General features: G+C 40.5%; 1 protein-coding gene across 1 annotated transcript; it reads right to left on the bottom strand.

Annotated features, from left to right (window-relative positions):
- Positions 1 to 60: 60 nt before the first annotated feature.
- cp110 (centriolar coiled-coil protein 110) lies at positions 61 to 17767 on the bottom strand. Its single transcript, XM_085161476.1, has 10 exons — positions 17088 to 17767; positions 16706 to 16825; positions 12739 to 15283; positions 11965 to 12092; positions 8367 to 8468; positions 7743 to 7853; positions 6820 to 6912; positions 6547 to 6663; positions 2513 to 2595; positions 61 to 2293 (listed from the first exon to the last, which is right to left on the bottom strand). Exons 1-10 carry the CDS (start codon positions 17223 to 17225, stop codon positions 2134 to 2136), a joined length of 3597 nt encoding a protein of 1198 aa, XP_085017602.1. The 5' UTR covers positions 17226 to 17767; the 3' UTR covers positions 61 to 2133.
- Between the last annotated feature and the right edge of the window lie 910 nt (positions 17768 to 18677).

The following is an 18677-nucleotide window of genomic DNA, read 5'->3' as shown; positions in this document are numbered from 1 at the left end:
ACCGCCCCCTGCTGCTCGGAGTCTGTACTTTCCCTCAATTTCACACGTCACATCAACAACTCAGTGTAAATAAAAGTTTATTATTATCAAATACGAACAAATAAATAACATTTAAAACAAATCAAAAATCCACAACAATACAAAATTTGCAAAAGGTTTTAGCTACAAATATTTAAGGCAACACGAAGAGTAACACTTCAAGTCAAGTATCAGCCATCGATATGAAGACGAACAAAATACTACTCATATCACACAAGCAGGGTTTAATATGTGTGAATACAAGAGGTGGTGAATCACGAAGGTGATGAATGAACAGGTGTGTTTCAGCTGGGTGTCCTAATGCACCTCTTTTCCACCCACACAGAGAGCTTCAAGAGAACCGGCCCACCTCTCAACTGGTTTTAGTGGTGATTATGCTGAGTTGCGAGAAGTTAAGAAATACTGTGGGAAGAAAAATGATGACAGAGAGAATCTGACGACTGCCTCGGCTGGTTGTTGTGATAGTCCTTCTCATGGTCACTGACCTGAGTGCCTAAAACACCGTGCCTGGGATCTCTGAAGCATAGTGCTGGCCTCAGCTTTTGTCACTTGGGACTAGTCTGCACTACACTGGGCACCAGCATTGTCTTTGTGGAAAAGGGGAAATACTGTTTTTTCCACAAAAGACAAAGATTTATAACAGCAGCAGGAAAAACACAAGCAATGCTTATTTCCCATTAAATGTAACAGCCATACAGCACAGCACATACAAGGGTGCTTTTCCAAAGTGTCTGCTCTGAAAAAGCTTATCTACTACATGTTTACTTCCTAACATCATCAAGTGGATCTATTATAATTTTTCTCGTTTTCTGTCGTAAATACTGTGGCACAGACAAAAGTTAAGGCTTCACACTGCTCTAACTGTTTTATCTACGCTTGGCTTTAAAAGAAAGGGAATATCCCTAATATGGTCTTCTCAGGCACAGAAGCCCCACCCACTTTCTGCTTGAAACCTGTTTTATGAGGGGCAGCCAATCAGGAGAAAGTTGACTAAAAGAGCTCATTTCAGCTAGTGAACGAGAGCGAGGTGCTACGCCAAGGCGTAGTATCAGATAATAAGGAAAGCCTTTAACTGTTAATCATGCAAAGCCATGCTGGTAGAGTCAAACAACAAAAAATGGAACTGGAAATAAGCAGAACAAAACTCCAAGCTATGTTTCAAATCTGAGAGTAAGATTGAAGTATATTTTATTCTCTTTCATAGATGTTTATAAAGCTTATGCAGGCAAAGAGCTGCCAATGTCAGCAAACGTGAAACAAGCTGCTGTGTAACTATTAGCTCGCCAACTTTAAGGCATGTGACAGCAGTCACACTTTAAGAATATGTTTCAGGATCTGTGGTCCTGAAATTTCAGTCAAAGTGGTCACAAAGTTAACAAAAGAGGAGCTAAAGTATCTTATTTCAGACAATGGATGGACTGAGGAGCTGCACCAAGCCTCAGCAAAAGACAAATAAGGATATCTGCTACCTGTGAATCATGCAAAGCCACTCTAGTGGAGTTCATGAATTAAAATATTAGGCTGGAAATAAGCACAATTGGTCACCTTTAAACAAAGCGATTGCCTATCTGAAGACTACAATGCACAACCTACTAAAGAGTATTTGTTCCCAACACAAATCTAATATTTGACCCCACATTTATGAACTGCTGTCTTCCTCTAGTACCCAAAGGAACAGAGAGATGATCAATACTATTCACGGTAGCTGTCAGAACGTCTGCTGCGAGTCTATAAATCTTTCAGGTGCTGTGAACAACCCTTTAAAGTTGCTGCCAAACGATTTTTTCTGTCAACTCCACATTTTCGCACAAATATCTTCAACATGAATAATCTGAAGATGGCAAAAAAATAAAATTAATTATTTAATTTAAAAAATGCCGGAAGCAGACGTGACATAGCCGCTCCTCTGTGGACACCAGGTGTCAAAAATGTTCTCAAAGCCCCCGAGATGAAATACAATGATATGCATTAGTCATCCATTTGAATCAAATTTGGTTTTTGGATTTGGAAACTCTCAAATGATTAGTAATACTCTATTCATGTAATCACTAGAGGGCTTGTTAGGAGTTCTCACTGGGGCCAATTAGGAAGGTGTCATTGGGGTCTAGAGGAGGAAGCGCTCTTGGGGACCCTCTGAGGATTTGCTCTGAAATGTCCTCGTTTGGTTTCTGGCAGGAGCTCAGCAGTGAATCCAGACTTTTGTGCTGTCCTCGTCATAACCCCGCGGTGCCTTCCTGCAGCCTTTCTTTGGATCCTGAAACAAAGACAAGTTTTAGGAGCTGACAAAGAAATGAAGAAGAAAGTTTTTTTCTTTCTGTGATGCAGGATTTTCAATTCATCACAAAATTAAAGGAACTGCTGCATTTTTACCTTACAATAAAAACCCACTCCAGTGGTTCTTATGTAACTTGTAATGACTGGGTTTGGTTTGTGAAGAAAACAGAAAAACAGCAACGATGCAGGAAAAACTCACATCATTCCTCTTTTCCTCTCCAGCGACTTCTGTGTTGCAGCTGACAGAAAGCTCTTTCCTCTGGGGCGGCCAGTCTGTGAACCCTAAACACACAAGCACGCACGCACGCACGCACGCACGCACACACACACGTAAAAATCAATATTTAGAACATAGTCTCTGCAGCAGCCACCAGTCATACTTACCAACCTTGAGACCTCAGAATTAGGGAGACATTCAAAAGGGCTGTTGGGTGGGGGTGGGAGGGAGTGGTAATTTGGCTAAAATGGATAAAATAAGTTAAATGTCACTGTTATTATTGTCCGGCCGGAAACAGCGGGACTGTCCAAATTCAGAGGCTGCGTCCACCTGAGGACCTGGTCTTCGCGGTCTACAGAAAGCCGGGTAGACCGGAAATGAGCGACTGCGAAATTGGACGGTCTAGCCTTCAGAATTACGTCCCGAGCTCTCTCGGTGGAGTGAAACTCTGCTGTCTGCTCCTTGTTATCTAAAATATAACTGGATGCTGGCGTAAATTTTCGAAAAGTTTATTTTGCGACCCAGAATGAGTAATAAGAGTAATATTAAAACTAAGTAGCTGCAGTAGTAGAAGCCATTGTTGGAGACTGGAATTGACCGGGCCAATCTGGGGTTTTTCAATTTTGTTGTCCGGGTGGAAAATCGGGAGGGGCACTGAAATTGGCATGTATGTCACCAGTGTCAAAAGCAAATTTATACACCGTTTTTTACACCGAATTTCTGCTTCTCAGCCTAGAAACTCAGATCACAAACTACAGCTGATAGTTTCTCTTTGCCAGCATTAGAAGAACTTGTTTGATGGCACTCAACGGATTGATCAATAATTAGAACAATGTGAAAGTCCAAGAAACTCAGTGAAGATCTAAGAAGGAGAATTGTGGATTTACCAGAGTTAGGAAGGTCTCTTGGAGTCATTTCTAAACAGATTCCAATATCACCAGTTCAAACAACTGTATGTGTCACCACTAGGGCTGGGCCATATCATAATGTTCACGGTAATACGGGTATAATGTTGGGCAACGATAAGAAAACGAAATATCATGATATAATATGGATAAAACGCGCTTGCGCAGTGCCTTTTTTTCCCCCATACGCACATAGTGGAAAAAGCATAGCGGCGACAGAGAATGAAATGATTGTTGAATGAAACAGATGAACCAGAATTGGTTTGTAAAAATGCTGCAACTTCAGTGGTGTGGAACTGGTTTGGCTTTCTTCTGTCAGAAACACACCAGAGCACATTTTTTGGTAGAGCGTGCTAGCGGGCCGTCATTATTACCATGTTTTTCGGAAAATACGGCACACTTAAAATCAATCCTTTGATTTTCTGAAAAATTGACAGTGCCCCTTATAATCCCGTGTGCCTTATGTATGAATTCTGGTTGTGCTTACTGACTTTGAACTGATTTCATGTGGTACACGGTGCTCAGAAATATGTCAAAAAATGTTTTAGTACGACTTTTGGAAGCTACAGAGCCGCACTGCTTGATGTCAGAGCATTACGGCTACCGTAGTCGGGAGCCTCGCGGAGTAATACGTACTGTGCTTCAACATAATATTACCGTATTGTGTGTGTATAACCTCTTTTTAAGTTTTGTGGATATTATACATGGTTATGCTGAGGATATGTCGGCCAATTTACACTGGAAATGCCTTTTGGTTAAACTGTCAGCAAGGAATTTGCATTTGCACTGTTAAATTTTTATATAGCTTTAATGCACATAAAAAACAGCTGCTTGTTTAAGTGAAAATACATTGATGGGTTTTTTTTGCACTAATAAAGTTGTGGAGTTGTAAAGTATTTTGTCTCGCGTCAATTATATCCTCAGTTATATCGTTATCGCAAATTTTCAAATATATATTGTGATAAATATTTTTGGCCATATTGCCCTGCCCTAGTCACCACTTTGCCAGGGTCTGAAAGAAGACCCAAACTGTCACGCTCAGATGAGAGGAAATTGGTTTGGATGTTCAGCAACAACACAGGGACAACCAAGTCTCAACACTGCCATGAACTGGAAACTGCTGGAACATCAGCATCAGTATCCACCGTGAAATGAGCTGAAACTCAAAATGGACTGAAAGGGGTCAGAGAAAGAAGTCTTTGACCCAAAACCGACACCTCCAGCTTCACTGAAATATGCAGCTAACCACATGGACAAGCCGATTGTCTTGTGGGGAACAGTTTCATGGTTAGATGAGGCAGAGGTTCAGTCCTGTGCCCAATATGGCAAGGGGCATGTTTGGAGGAAAAAGGGGAGACTTTCAAATATAAGAACACTAGCCAAGCTGTCAAGCATGGTGGTGGCATCATCATGCTCTGGGGCTCCATACAGTTGGGTCTATAACAGGAAACTAACCAGTTTAAATGAACTCAGAATCAGTTCTGTAAAGAAGAGTGGTCAAATATCCAGCCAGAACTGTGCCAGAAGCTCGTTAATGGCTACAGAAAGGATCTGGTCAAGGTCGAACTTGCTGCAAGAAATTTAACCAACTATTAGTGGTAGTGCATGGATATATTTGAGCTTGTATGTATACTTGACTCTGTGTGGGTTGCAAAAAACCCAAAATAAATGAAATCTTTGGACTTTTTAAAAGTCATTAAAGATGTGTGTGATGTATATGCTGTACGATGTACCACTCCACCCTGAAAAATGAAGTTAAAAATAAACAAAGACCAAAATTTCTGTGACATTCATGCCGACAGTGAGTGTATACAAACTTCTAACCACAACTGCATTTGTGTGATGTGTCTTTTGACCCAGCTGGTGTACTCTTACATCCTCATGAGCCTTAATTTTATAGTGAAAGTGAGGAAAAAACTAAAACAAAACAGTATGAGTCTTTCTTACTTTAACCTTTTGACTTGCTGTCACATGAACACATAGTCTTATGAATTAATGAGTCTTCAGGTGTGGTACACCGGAACCTGGGTAGTATTGTATTGTAACAAGTTACAGCTAACTATATGCATATCCTGTGCATGTCAGGAGTTAAACATAAGGTTAATCACCTGTTATGAAGGACACTTTGGTTAAGTCAAAGGAATAGAGAACATAAAGTGAAATATGATTAGCTGCTCATCCCATTCCACTCATATTTTCCCTTCCTGCTGGAGAGATGATCCAGTGTTAATTTTGTTAAAAGCTTTCTCTGGCTGCACTAAAATGAATTCATGATTTTGTGCACATAAATACGTATGTACACACACACACACCCCGAAGTCTGTCAAACAATGTAACAGCATCATATCGGGGGCGACCGTGGCTCAGACCGTGACGCATCTGTAACCGGAAGGTCGCCGATTCGATCCCCGGGCTCTCTGTCCTGGTTGTTGTGTCCTTGGGCAAGACACTTTACCCTACTGCCTACTGGTGATGGTCAGAGGGGCCGATGGCGCGATATGGCAGCCTTGCTTCTGTCAGTCTGCCCCAGGGCAGCTGTGGCTACAACCGTAGCTTGCCTCCACCAGTGTGTGAATGCGAGAGTGAATGAATAGTGGCATTGTAAAGTGCTTTGGGTGCCTTGAAAAGCACTATGTAAATCCAATCCATTATTATTATTATTATTATTATTATTATTATTATTATATCATTCAGTTTTACCATTGCAATGTAGTATATTCAGAGTTCACCTTTTAGTTTAGAGGTTCAACCATAATAAAGGTTATGCCACAAAATGGAAAACATGCTGTCCATTAACATTTAAATGACCTGCATCACTTCTCAGTCATGCTGACTGTTTCTTTGGTGTTTCTGTGAATTGTGGAAGTGCATTATCTCTTTTCCTTTTACAAAAGATTCTGTGTAGCCTCTGCAAAAGGAAGTAATACAGGTGGTAATAAAGGAAGCACCGAAGCACTTTTCCACAGTACTTAGAGAATGTGAAATTTCTTATTAAGACTGCCATTAAAATACTCCAGGGTCACTTTACGGTCACTTGACTGGAGAACCAGAAGAAAACCTGACTACTGACCACATGTGTAAACACAGCTTATGATCTCCTGAAAAGGTTACCTGTCGTCTGAGCTCTCTCTCCTTGGCGAGCTCTCTGTCCCAGCTGATCAGCTGCATTCGCTCTCTGGCTGACAGGTTGAAGAATATGTCGTAGACCTCATAAAGTGCAGCGCGCAGCTGGAGGAGCAAACAATTACAGAGCGGACGATGGCTTCAATGAATGCGTGCAGTCACAGTAACTGTTGTGGTAACTGCTAATGGAGCGAGTAATTGTTGAGTTGACGGTGTGCAGAAGAGCAGAGAGGTTAACAGATGTGTTTACAACATTTATACCTGCAGTGTGACTCTCTCCTGCAGTAAGAGGTCCTGTTTGTTGCAGAGCTGAGTGCTCTGCTGCCGGAGGGCCTGCAGGAACTGCTGTGTGTCCTAAATGAGCAAAAGCACACACACAGCAAAGATTGCGCTGTTATTTAGTTATATTTATCATCAATATTATGTTTACACAGAGACAAACTGAATGGTGATTTCTGTCAAATAGATATTTAAAATATTCATGGATTTACGATTAAATTAAAGTACAAAAAACAAAAACAAAAAACGCTGCCGGCACCGGCTGGTTTACATGTTATTTAGTAAAAATTTAAATTTCACCAAAATTAAGAACACAGTTGCTTCAGCTGCTGAAGATACCCCCAATTTTTTTTATTTCTTCTATTCAAATATCAAACATGGATGGTATAATAATCCCTCAGTCCATTTGAGGGTTGTTTTTACAAACAAATGTAAGATATTGAAGACTTTACTGCAACATTCACACTTTTCAAAGCCATCCAGTGGCTGTGACTGGACCTCTGCTGGTCGCGTTTTGTTATGGTATAAAAGACAAGATGTTGCCAGCAACACTGTGTTCATGTGTGTTGGTTAATCTTATGCTTAACCCACTACCAGTGTTTTAGCCTGTCTAGATGATCAGATTCATCTGTCACTGTTAAAAAACAAACGAACGCAACAACATCATAAGTGATGGAAAATATTTGTTTAACGCGACCCCTGATGGAGGAAGTCTCTGTTTTAGACGGTATGCTGCACTGTCAAGGACTCCAGGAAGGATCGCAGCTGCATGGCTGTAGCTAAAGGGTATCCTAATAAATTAAATTAGGCACAGCTGTACACATCTGCACACAAGCAGAGCTCATTTAATGACAATAAGAGCATGTGCTGCAAGAAACAGACGTGTCGCTGCTGTCTCCACTCACCCTGACGGTGCGCACCAGCTGTGTTACTCTCTCCGTCCTCAGCAGCCTGCGAGTTAGAAAACCCTTCACAGCCGCTGCCAGCAGGGGGCGGTAGTGCTGCGAGCTGGAGGGCTGAGGAAGAGGAGAAAGAAGGGAAAACAAGTGATGAGAGAGGGGTGAATAATGAGAACCAGAGGGGAGGAGAGAGGAGAATGCTAATTCCATCAGTGACAACCAATTAATTTCCCACGCAGCTTCTCAAGGTCTTTTGGTTGGCATCTGTTTAGTGCATCAACGCAAGTGGACTCGTGGCTCATCATTATAATAGAGAATAATAAGCAGAATAATAAGCAGCTGATGTGCCGTCACTCACTTGTTGATTCAAGAGCGGTTGCATTAAAAAGACATGTTTGTTGAACAAATGTACTTCTACTGAAGCTGAACTGCTGTGCGGGGAGACGTATAAAAGCACAATAACCGATAAAAAGGGATGCTGATGAGGATTAAGACGTGTGGGGGGTGGAGTGTCTGTTTTACATGAGCGTGTCAGCCAACTGGTGATGACTAAAAATCCTTCAGATAAAAGGGTGAGCAGGGCAAGCTTTCTGCATCACCCACATGAGTGGACAAATATTATGGTAATACCTGAGTGAGGGTAGAAAAGGTCAACGTGTCCCCAAGACGTGAGCCTGACATGGAGCAGGGGAAGGACACGCTCTGAAGGAGACGACAACGGACTTCCAGCGCCTGAGAGACAGAGAGACACATACGGAATAAGAGGAAAAGTTCATGTGTATGTGAGTGCACATTTGGGAGCAGGCAAGGTTGGAAAATATTGAATTGGAAAGGACAGCAAATGAGGCAGGAGAAAGAAATTAATTGAGGGTAGAGAGGAAGAGACAGAAGGGGAGAGATGGGGCACAGAGGTAAGAGGGATGAGATGAGCAGCGGAGCAGAGGAGGAGAGGGATGACTGGGATGATGAGATGAGAGAGATGGAGGAAATTAATACAGCCAGAGAGTAAAAACAGTGTTGGTGGAGGTATAAAACAAAACAAAAAGTGGGATCAGAGGAGAGAGGAGGTAAAAAAAAGGAGGGAGGAGAAGGCAAAGGGACCATTAGTGGTGGCACTCAGCGGGACGATCTGGCACTTAACCACAGACGCTCATGAATTAAACAAATTATCCTTTCCTTTTCTGTGTCAATTCCCTCGATCCCCTCCACCCGCTACCAGAGAGTCCAGCAGACAGCTCGCTCTCATCACAGCGCAGATGATGGAAGGACGGAGGGGAGTCAAAAAGAAGTCTTTTTATGAAACAGCTTATGTTAATTATATTGTTGTTAAGGATACATAAATTAAACAGAGCCTGTGATTAACAGGGCAAGGACACGGGCCAAGAACAAACACAGACACAAGCTGAAGAAACAGGAACCGGTTGCCAGAGAACAGCAGGCGTCCTTGAAGTCTTGCATGTGCGCACACACACACACACGCACATACACTCACAGAAAGAGGCGACCGTGCCAGCTCGCCTCTTAGGGATGTAATGAAACATTTATGGTAGAAACCCTTTTTTTTTTTTTTTACTGGGGAGAGTCTGAAGGTCTCTTGTAATGAGCAAACGTCTGTAGTCAGCCCACGACCTGGGTCTCCAAAAGCTCACTCTAACAGGTAGGGTGACAGTGTGTGTGTGTGCGTGTGCGTTTGTGTGCACATGGTCACGTGTGGAACAATGCCAGAGTCTTTTTCAAATGCCTGCTTCTAGTTTCAAAGAAGCATTTATGGTCAGTGTTGTATTACCGCTCAGTAAATTGGCTAGAAACTCACAACGCCTGTTTTCCTCGTCTTTAAAAGATTAAAACTGGAGCTCAGTTTTTATTTCTCATAGGTGACTTTGGGTGAAGTCGGAAACCTTGGCGGAGTGAATTATAGTTGCTGTACTGGAATTACGCAGTGCTAGATCTGTACAGCAATACGTGATGCAATCTAATGCAAGAAGCAGACCAATGGGAGGGAGGTAACTGACTGCGTTTTTACCATATTTAGACTTAGAATAAATGATCACTTGTTCGGGGGTCTCAGGAATATATAATTTCAGATTATTTTCTCCATTTTCTTGATGTAATTTGACAAACAGCTTTAGATTGCATAAAATAAAACAATTTATTTAAACTCATGATTGAAAACTATGTGTAAAAAAAAAAAGCTAAAAGAACTGCTAAAACATTATACCCAATAGATGCCACTCTATATATGATATGAGTAAATGCTGTATTTCTTCTCAACTTTCTTTGTGCACAAGAATATTTATGGCAACAGACTAAAGAAAAGCATAAAAATGTTTTTCAGCGTATAAAATGCAATATTTCTGCGCATACAGCAGTTTCTGGATAACATTTCAAGTCTTCAATCTATTTTACATCAAGCTATCCAGCTTACAACTCATATTGAACAAATTATTAATAATAATTAATAAATAAACAGCACAGGTGTAATAAGCCTACACCTGTATTTTTTTCCATTTAATTCAATTCTTTGTTATCATTCTTATTGTGTGACTTACTGTAAGTAATTTTCATCGATATCATCTAGCACTTAACTTAATATTCTGAGATATTTTGTGAATAAACAAATCTCAGTGAGATGTAGAGTGAAATTACCATAAAAAATAAATAAAGTATAAACACTCTTTTCATTTAACTGCAAACACCTTGGGCGACATGTTTGATGTCAGCTCTGTATGCATGATATTTTAAAGCTGTTCTGATTAAATCCATTAGCTGCAGCAGTGGTCCCTAAACTTTTTCTAACCATAGCACTTCCTGAGATCTAAAAACATTACTTTTTTAGCACTATTGGTTAATTTGATAGTTTTTTTCTGTACATCAAACACTCCTCACTAAGACAATAGGGGTGGGGGAAAAAATCGATACTGTGTAGTATCGTGATATTTTGTTTGGTAATAATGTATCGATACAGGGACAGCAGAAATCAATATTTTGTTACAAAAAAAGTTTTTGTGGACTGGAACATGCTCTGACTTCAGAGCATGTTGATCAGCTCCTTTTTCTGAGCAAGAATCCTGACATTCCTGACTGTCCAAATGTGTTTAACTTTTTTATGGCAGCAATAAACATGACAGTTTACTTATTTTAATTTAAGACATGTTTTATTTTAATTAAGTTTAAAACTTTTTTATTTAATGTAAAATTATATTTTGTTTTAATTTACTTTCAAATTCTTCAGTTGCTGAAGGGGCTGCATAGTTTTCATAAATTGCATAGTTCAGAATAGCTATAATTGTACCAGATGGTTGCATTCAGTTAAGTTGGACTAGACTGTAATACAAACCGTTCAAGTTTGTCAACAATAAAACTGAAATGAGAGAAAGACTGAGTGTGAGACTTTGATATTAGATAAAATGAATATTGATAAAGTTTACCTTTATGTACAGAATCTGAATATCGCAAAATATTTAAAAAAAATTGCAATAATATCGTATTGTGCGTTAAGTATTGTGATAATATCGTATCGTGGGATGTATGGTGATTCCCACCTCTATAAGACAATAACGATGAGCTGGTATTACCAACTAAACATATGCGAATAATTATCATCATTATTAAAGTGCCAGATTATTCTCATTGTCACTTCTATAGATTTATTCTTGGACTCTGCTAAAATACTTTTGTATGAGTCACAATTCAAAATAATCCTTATTTATTTTATACTGGGCCATGGGGTAGCCCCTGAGAGCATCCGCTCTCTCCACCAAGATGACTTAAGCCAACTTTCTTCTGATTGGCTGCCCCTCATTCTCAAAAGGTTTGAAAAGGAGGTAACCATATCAGGGATATCCACTCCTAGTGACATCATACAGAGCAGAAAAATGGGTGTTTACATCAGTCTAAAGTCTTTGGGTTATATGTGCTTACACTGTACCATTAGTTAAAACCTTATCAGGAGATTTTGATCCAAATTGGCAACAAACCATCAGAGGTGCAGCAAGTATTAAACAAACGAGTTTGTATATGTCAGGTATTTTCTTCCCAGAGTAATTAGTACATAGCTGGACTCTCAAATAAAGCTTCTGCCACTCTTTTTCTTTGCTTCACATTTGTCTATTTCCACACTTTTAAAAAAATGTTTCAGATCTATCATCTAAAGGAAATATATGAATCCAATAACAAAATAGCAGTAATATGTATAGTACAATACAATAAATAATAAAATAAGTCTCACCTGTAGTAGCTCCTCCTGCTGTCTCCTGTGCTCCTCTTGCAGCGCTCTGACCTGAGCAGCATGTATCTCTTTCAGCTGCTCTCGCTTATTCCTCTGACTGCCGAGACCTTCACACCACTGCCCTGCAGCTACAGACAGGAAACACAACATGTGGTCACATATGAAATTCACTGTTGGCCCACTACATTTGCCTACAGGTCATTTGCACAACTGTTACTATATTTTATAAGATTTGAAAAATTAGCTTTCTAATGATGTAGAGTCTGGGGTTGAGTCTAAATATTTTCTCCTTTTTTTGTGGCACAAAGATTAAAGAATAGCTGTTATCTTTTTTCTTTACCTTTATTTTCTGTCATATATTACACTTAAACCAAAATCTAAAGACATCATTATGGGCGAGGTGTCTGTCAGTGTCTGGGTGAGCTGCAACATTACCAGCACACCTAACCATTTATAGCGTTGAGGCACCCGAGGCACGATGGAAAGAAAGGTGTCACCACTCGATCAAAGAGGTTTTTTTACACAACACCTCATCATTTCCACGTGATGCACTATCCCCTCCTGTATTAAACATCAAGAGTCTCCACCTCAAGACAAAACAACACAAAGACGCCAGCTATTTTTGGTGCATGTATAAACTGTCAGGCCTGAAACTGTTCTAAACACTGTGTTTCAGGCAGTTTGTTCTACTCTTGGCTCTGTATGATGTCACTGAGAATAAATATCTAATACCTAACATGGTTATTTAAACAACACTTCCTCTTCTCCTCTTACCTCTGGGTGTGCTGGAGTTGGGTCTGACAGAGTCCGCTCCCCCACTGGTATCGGCACTCCCTTCCAGTGTCTCCTCCATCGTGTGCATTAGCAGTCTCCGTTTGACCTTGGACGCCCCTCCCTGACCGTCACTGCCACTCTGTGGGGTCAGATGCTTTTCTTGCTCAGGATGACCTTGTGACCCTGATCCTTCAGTGAACCACAGGCCAGACGGTGTGTCCACATCATATGACTGATTTAGAGATGGTGAGTGGGTGGAGTTGTGACCTTCTAGGGCCAATTCTTTCCTTCTTTCAACAAGGTGGTTACTGTTATCTGAAGGCACTGAGATGTAACTCCGAAATGGAGGATCAGATGGAACATTTCGGAAAACATCGGGAATGCGCATCTGCTGAGCCACAGAAAGGATGCATTTAGCAGGTGGCTGCTGCTTTCCGCAATCTCCAGGCTGTGCAGAACTCCCGGTTAGTGCTTCTTTGCTCACTTTTTTCCTACTTTCTCTCTCTGCAGATAAGGTTTTGATCAATCTGTGCTCGCTAAAATCATGGAGCTCATCCCTGTTCTCCTTAACTGTGAGGGGAACATCATCTGTGCCACTGACAGTTGCTTCCGGAACTGAGTCTCCATGCATGTTTCTGTAATTGTTATATAACTGTCTGCTCGACCACTTCCTGTACTCTGCATCACTGCTATTATCACTATGAGCTATCTGCTTGTCCTCCCAATAATCACTTTTTATTTGCTCATTTGTCATACCCTTAAAACTTAACTCACTTTGCAGGCTGCTCTCAGCTTGGCTGTGACTGTCTTCTTTCAAGTTTTCTTTCACCGTTGACTCGAGATCTGTGATCAGAACCTTAAGACTGGACAGGTCTGACTCCAACTGATCGATGTGCTGTGAACTCTTGGTTAAAATGCTTGTTACTTCCCCTTCAACTGTGAGATTCACTCCAGGAGGACCCACTATAGGACTGTTTTGATGACCTGGATTAACTTCTTCAGAATTGTGATGGTCTTTCAAACCAGTACCAACCTCAAGTTTCCCCTTTGAGGTCTCCTCCACATCAACCTGTTGTCCACTTTTTCTTTTGTAGTGAACAGGGCTCCTGCAGAAGCTAGGGGCTGGGACTGTGCAATATTTCCCTCCTTTAAAAAAAGCTGGAGGATCTTTAACAAGGGAGGTTTCTAATGGCCGTTGCTGGATGAAGGCACTGAATTGTTTTGGCTTTATTAAGACCTCCTGTGAACTGTTCAGCCTATTACTTATGATGATTGTTTCTCCATCAACACTAGTCATTTCCTTATTATCTCCATCTCCTGTTAAATGTGTCATATTTTTCCCAGAGAGTTCACTTTCAATCATCCGCTCATTCTCATAGGATTTCTTTAACAAAGTTTCCACTGACGAGATAAAAGTACTTCTCTTGTCTTTAGTCTTCTTCCCCTCTGCAGTCACAGTGTCCTTGTAAGGGATCTCATCATTCTCCTTATCAGAGCTGCTCTGCTCCTCTGCCTTTGCTCTTGGCTGTTCTTGGGTTCTCTCTTGGATTTTAGTGTTTTTGGCTTGGTTCCTAAGCATCCGCTGGCGCCGTCGATACTCCTGAGATTTCTTCAGCAAGGCCTGGAGGCTCAGACGATAAGGCTCCTCAGACAGCTTTGAGTCTGCTTCATCTACCTGGTTGTCCTCTAGTTCAGTCTCTCTGGGACTGCGCTGAACACACAGTTCTGTTGTAAGACGGTGACGAGTGCTTTGTGTGTATGTTGGATTATCTGAAAAGCTGCTTTTTTCCAAAAAAGCAACTGAGTCCTCATTTTTGTTTAAATGTGCATCTTTGTCAGGGTCATGCACTGAACTAAAGGGATTGTTATCATCACGCATCACACTGTCCAGTTGACCATTCTTAGATTTTTCTGTTGGTAAAGGATTACACACGAGTGAATCTTCCTCAAATGACGTGCAACAAACTTCTCTCAAGTCTGTTAAGTTATCACAAAAAGATGACTCCCGCCCACTCCTCTCCAATTCCTCTCCATCTATGGGAGGGTGGCTGATAATATCTGGCATCTTGGCGATTGTATTTGAGGTGTTGTGAAGAAAAAAGCCCACTGTGTTATAAAATCCTTCTGAGTAGTCGGAGACATTGCTCTCGTTTTCTGCATGAATCCTTTCAGAGATAGCAGTACAGTTTTCTACATTCTCGTTGGTGACGTAACCTGAGGAGAGCGACTGGCAGCTCGCACTATGTAAAAAATTTGGCTGTGATCCTTGTTGGCTGTTAACTTGGTCAGTAAGGCATCCTTCCTGGTAATTTTCCTGAGGTGTCACGTTAGAGGCAAAAAAGGCACTATATGTCGTCGATGTCAGTGGAGGAAGACAAACACCAACTTTTCCTTTCGCTGCAGCTGGGAGCGAAACATTATCACTGCTTCCCGCAAAAAAATCATCCGGACACACCAGTCCACCGGTGGTTTTATGGAAATATGAAGATTGTGTGATAATTTCTGACTCTTGAAGCAACTCTTCGAGTGTTGGTGTCTTCCTCAGCTGGAAAAACATGAGCAGAAACAAAAATAATGCTATGAGATTTAAAATCTCTTAAAAATGTGCTTTTCCCTGTTCAATACAACAATGCCAAACACTGATTATGCCAAAAAACGTAATTACAGCTATTTTAGTTGGCAATTTTAATTTTCAACAATTATGCATATAATGAACTTTCAATACATCTTTTTACAGGGGATTACCCTGGAACTTTAAAAATAATTTCAACATACAAACAAATAAATAAATTATTAAAAAGCGGGGTGTACAAGGTGGGATACAGTGCGTTGTTTGGTAGAGCTAGGCCCAGAGTAGTGGGTGTTTTGGACCATAAAGTCCATCTGCCAAGGGCCATGTACATATATATCACAGCTTCCACTGCAAGATGTCCATACTGGCAGATGGAAGCTTAAAAACGGCCCAGGTGGCAGCAGACTTCCTTGGAAGACCAGCAAAGTATCTACAGGAAGAGAGATGGACAGGCAAAGCCTAATATTCAACTCGGTCATGCACTACTAAAAGCAAACCAGGTAGGAGTCCCTCAGTGACAGACGGGCAATGCAGCAGACAGACCTTGCTACCAAAAGGTTCTCAAATGTTTTCTGTGTTCTTTACTCAAGCTGAACTTTGAGTGATTTGGGTTTTTAAGGAGGGGCTTAAAAAGATTTAAATGAAAGGTGTGCAACTGATTTAAAACACAAAACAAATAAGAGATTTGTCTCGTGTTTGAATATAAAAATGATAGTTTTTGCACAACTGCCAAGAGCCAAAGCCAAAACTTACATTAATTCCAATTAATTGCCCACCCTGTGAGCCAGTATAGTGACATTTCATGATGGCTGAGGCAAGTGTTTTACTGCATCAATGGTCCATTGGGTAAATGCATAAAGATAGTTAAAACAAAACAAATTATTTGTATCGGCACAGGCTATCAGCCAAAGAATACTTGATTAATTGCAGTATTTGAGTCCATCTGTATTAGACAAATTTATATAAAGTGACCACCCTCTTGGGAGGTGGATAGTCCAGATTCAAGCAGAATTTGTTTTTTAATTATTTCATGTAAATTACTCACGTTAAATGGCACAGCTGGCCATACAGCACCTGAAGGCGCTATAGATTTACTTCTGTCATATTAAATGTCATACCAAATTTCCCCCTTGTGGGACAATTAAAGGATTATTCTATTCTATTCTATTCTTAAACTGTATTGTTGCATTTGACAGAAGTAAATCATATGTGCAAACTGTGATGTTGATGTACTTTTATACATTAGACATCTCTCTCCCTATAAAAGAAAACAATGACAAAAGATTACAATATTCCTTCAGTATTTCGTGCCCAGACTCTGTCATTCTCAACTGAAGCTGCTCTCACACAAGGAGCCAACAGCATAGGTTACAAACAAAACAAAGCTTAAGTTACCTGAACGCTGTGCAGAATCGTCTGGATGTAGGCCATCCGGGGATCATCTCTGAACTGAACTGTGTGGGCAGCAGCTTCGTCTCTGAGTCGACGCATCTCCTCTCTCCGTTTCTCTGAGAGCTGTTGTTATCACAAAACAGACATGAGTTATCTGAAATTAATACTGTTTCATTTCAAACAAGTCTGCTTCTGTTTTATCATTATTATTATTATTAATGGATGCCTATAAATTACATTAAAGGGAGATAGGCAGCATGTCTCAGTGTATGAATTAATATGCGTCCTTTTCCTTCAAACTAAGAGTGCATCTATCTATAAAAAATAAGTTCAGCCTTTTGCTAAAACGATCAACCATGATGACAGCCATAAACTTATCCAGCACCAGAGGAGGGAGGATGGATCGTCCATAGAAGCGGATGACAGAGGATGCAGATGAGGGTCTGTGGTTTTCCTCCTCTTTCTCTTCTCTTCTCCTGAGCTGAGGAAGAAGATGCTGCACAAACTCTTCGTATTCCTCCATTACTCTTCATCGGAACACAGTAGAGAGTAACTTTGGGCAGTTTAACGGCTAAAAAATTACTACCAAGTTATTGTTTGCTAACGCTAGTTTGCTAGCTAGCTTAGCTAACATAACGCTAGCTTTGGCTGCTTTTTGTTACCGTTTAAAAGTAGACGCATAAACTTTAAAAAAAAAAGAAGACACGGGGTTAAACTCAGCAAAGGTAGAAGCTACAGCTATACTGTTGGTCCTCTTATAAGCAACACAAAAGACAGTCTGGCCAGGTCCACTGGGGGAAATCAATGTTTACATTTTTACCGCCTCTCCTCCGGGGCAACAACCGGGTAAAGAACGACAGTGACGGTTACAGAGCGCCGAAAACCCGGAGTGGATTCACACCAGGGTTCAACAAACACCCCCTTTAAAAACACAAAAGCATCTCACGGGAAAGGAAGAAAGCCACTACAACGTTACGTCGGACAGAGTATAAGAAGTGGATTTAATACTTAAAAAAATAATGAGAAGAAATTACTTTTCACTGAACTCAGACTAACGTGATACTGCCCCCTACAGGCCTGACTGACCAAAGAAAAACATGTAGAAAAGTATGGAGATACTTTGGTGTCAGACGGAAGAGAATTAAGGGAATACAACGCTCGCATTTATTTATTGGTTAAATATTTTTACGATTAAAATTGGAATCCAAAGAATTTAAAAATCTAAATTTGCTTGTTGTTGTTCTTCCAGGGCCCTGTCCTAAAAAGCAAGTTTATGTTTTCCTTATCTGGATTTACTTAAGCCAACAGCACCTGTAAGGCTAAGTTGTAACATGAAGGTGGTTATCAACTCCGCAATTCAACCATATCAATCCAGGTGTTCACCTGGGGTAAAAAAAGGCAGTGTCAGCAGCATGTGACCAAACAGACACAGGGACCGGTTTACTGGCAGCAGAGCAGCAGACTGAAAGCAAAACACCTGCAGTAGCAGTATCGCATTAACAAGTGTGTATGGATGAACTATAGCTGTGTGTACTGTTAAACTAACCAGTGTTATTTTGTGTGTGTAATAGTTTTCCTGTATATCAATGGTGCTCAATGGTTTAAGAACAAGTAAAGAATAAATATTTGTTATGGTTCTAGTGTAAAATAATCTTATATATAAAGTAATCAAGTACACAGCTTAGGTGTATAAAGGTTAACAGGTGCTCTATTTTAGATACTAAAGTTTACAAACATTTTTTGTACAGTGATCCATTTACAGAGGCTCAAAAGTAATGGGACAGTTGACTGTCACGCAGTTTCATGACAAGGTGTGTGCTGTTCCTTCATTATTCCATTCCCGACCTTAACCCCTTTACACAGACAGACAGTGTGAAAAATTAAACTTTTTGCTTCCTTTTTTGCTTCATTTGCTGTACAGCAAATAGTTACACATGTCATAGATGCTTTTATATATTTATGTATTTCCATATAT

Source organism: Neolamprologus multifasciatus, chromosome 6 (genome assembly GCF_963576455.1).
Source record: "Neolamprologus multifasciatus chromosome 6, fNeoMul1.2, whole genome shotgun sequence".
Lineage (NCBI taxonomy): Eukaryota > Metazoa > Chordata > Actinopteri > Cichliformes > Cichlidae > Neolamprologus > Neolamprologus multifasciatus.
The sequence above is the reverse complement of the archived record's forward strand: the minus strand, read 5'-3'. Positions and strand labels throughout refer to the sequence as shown.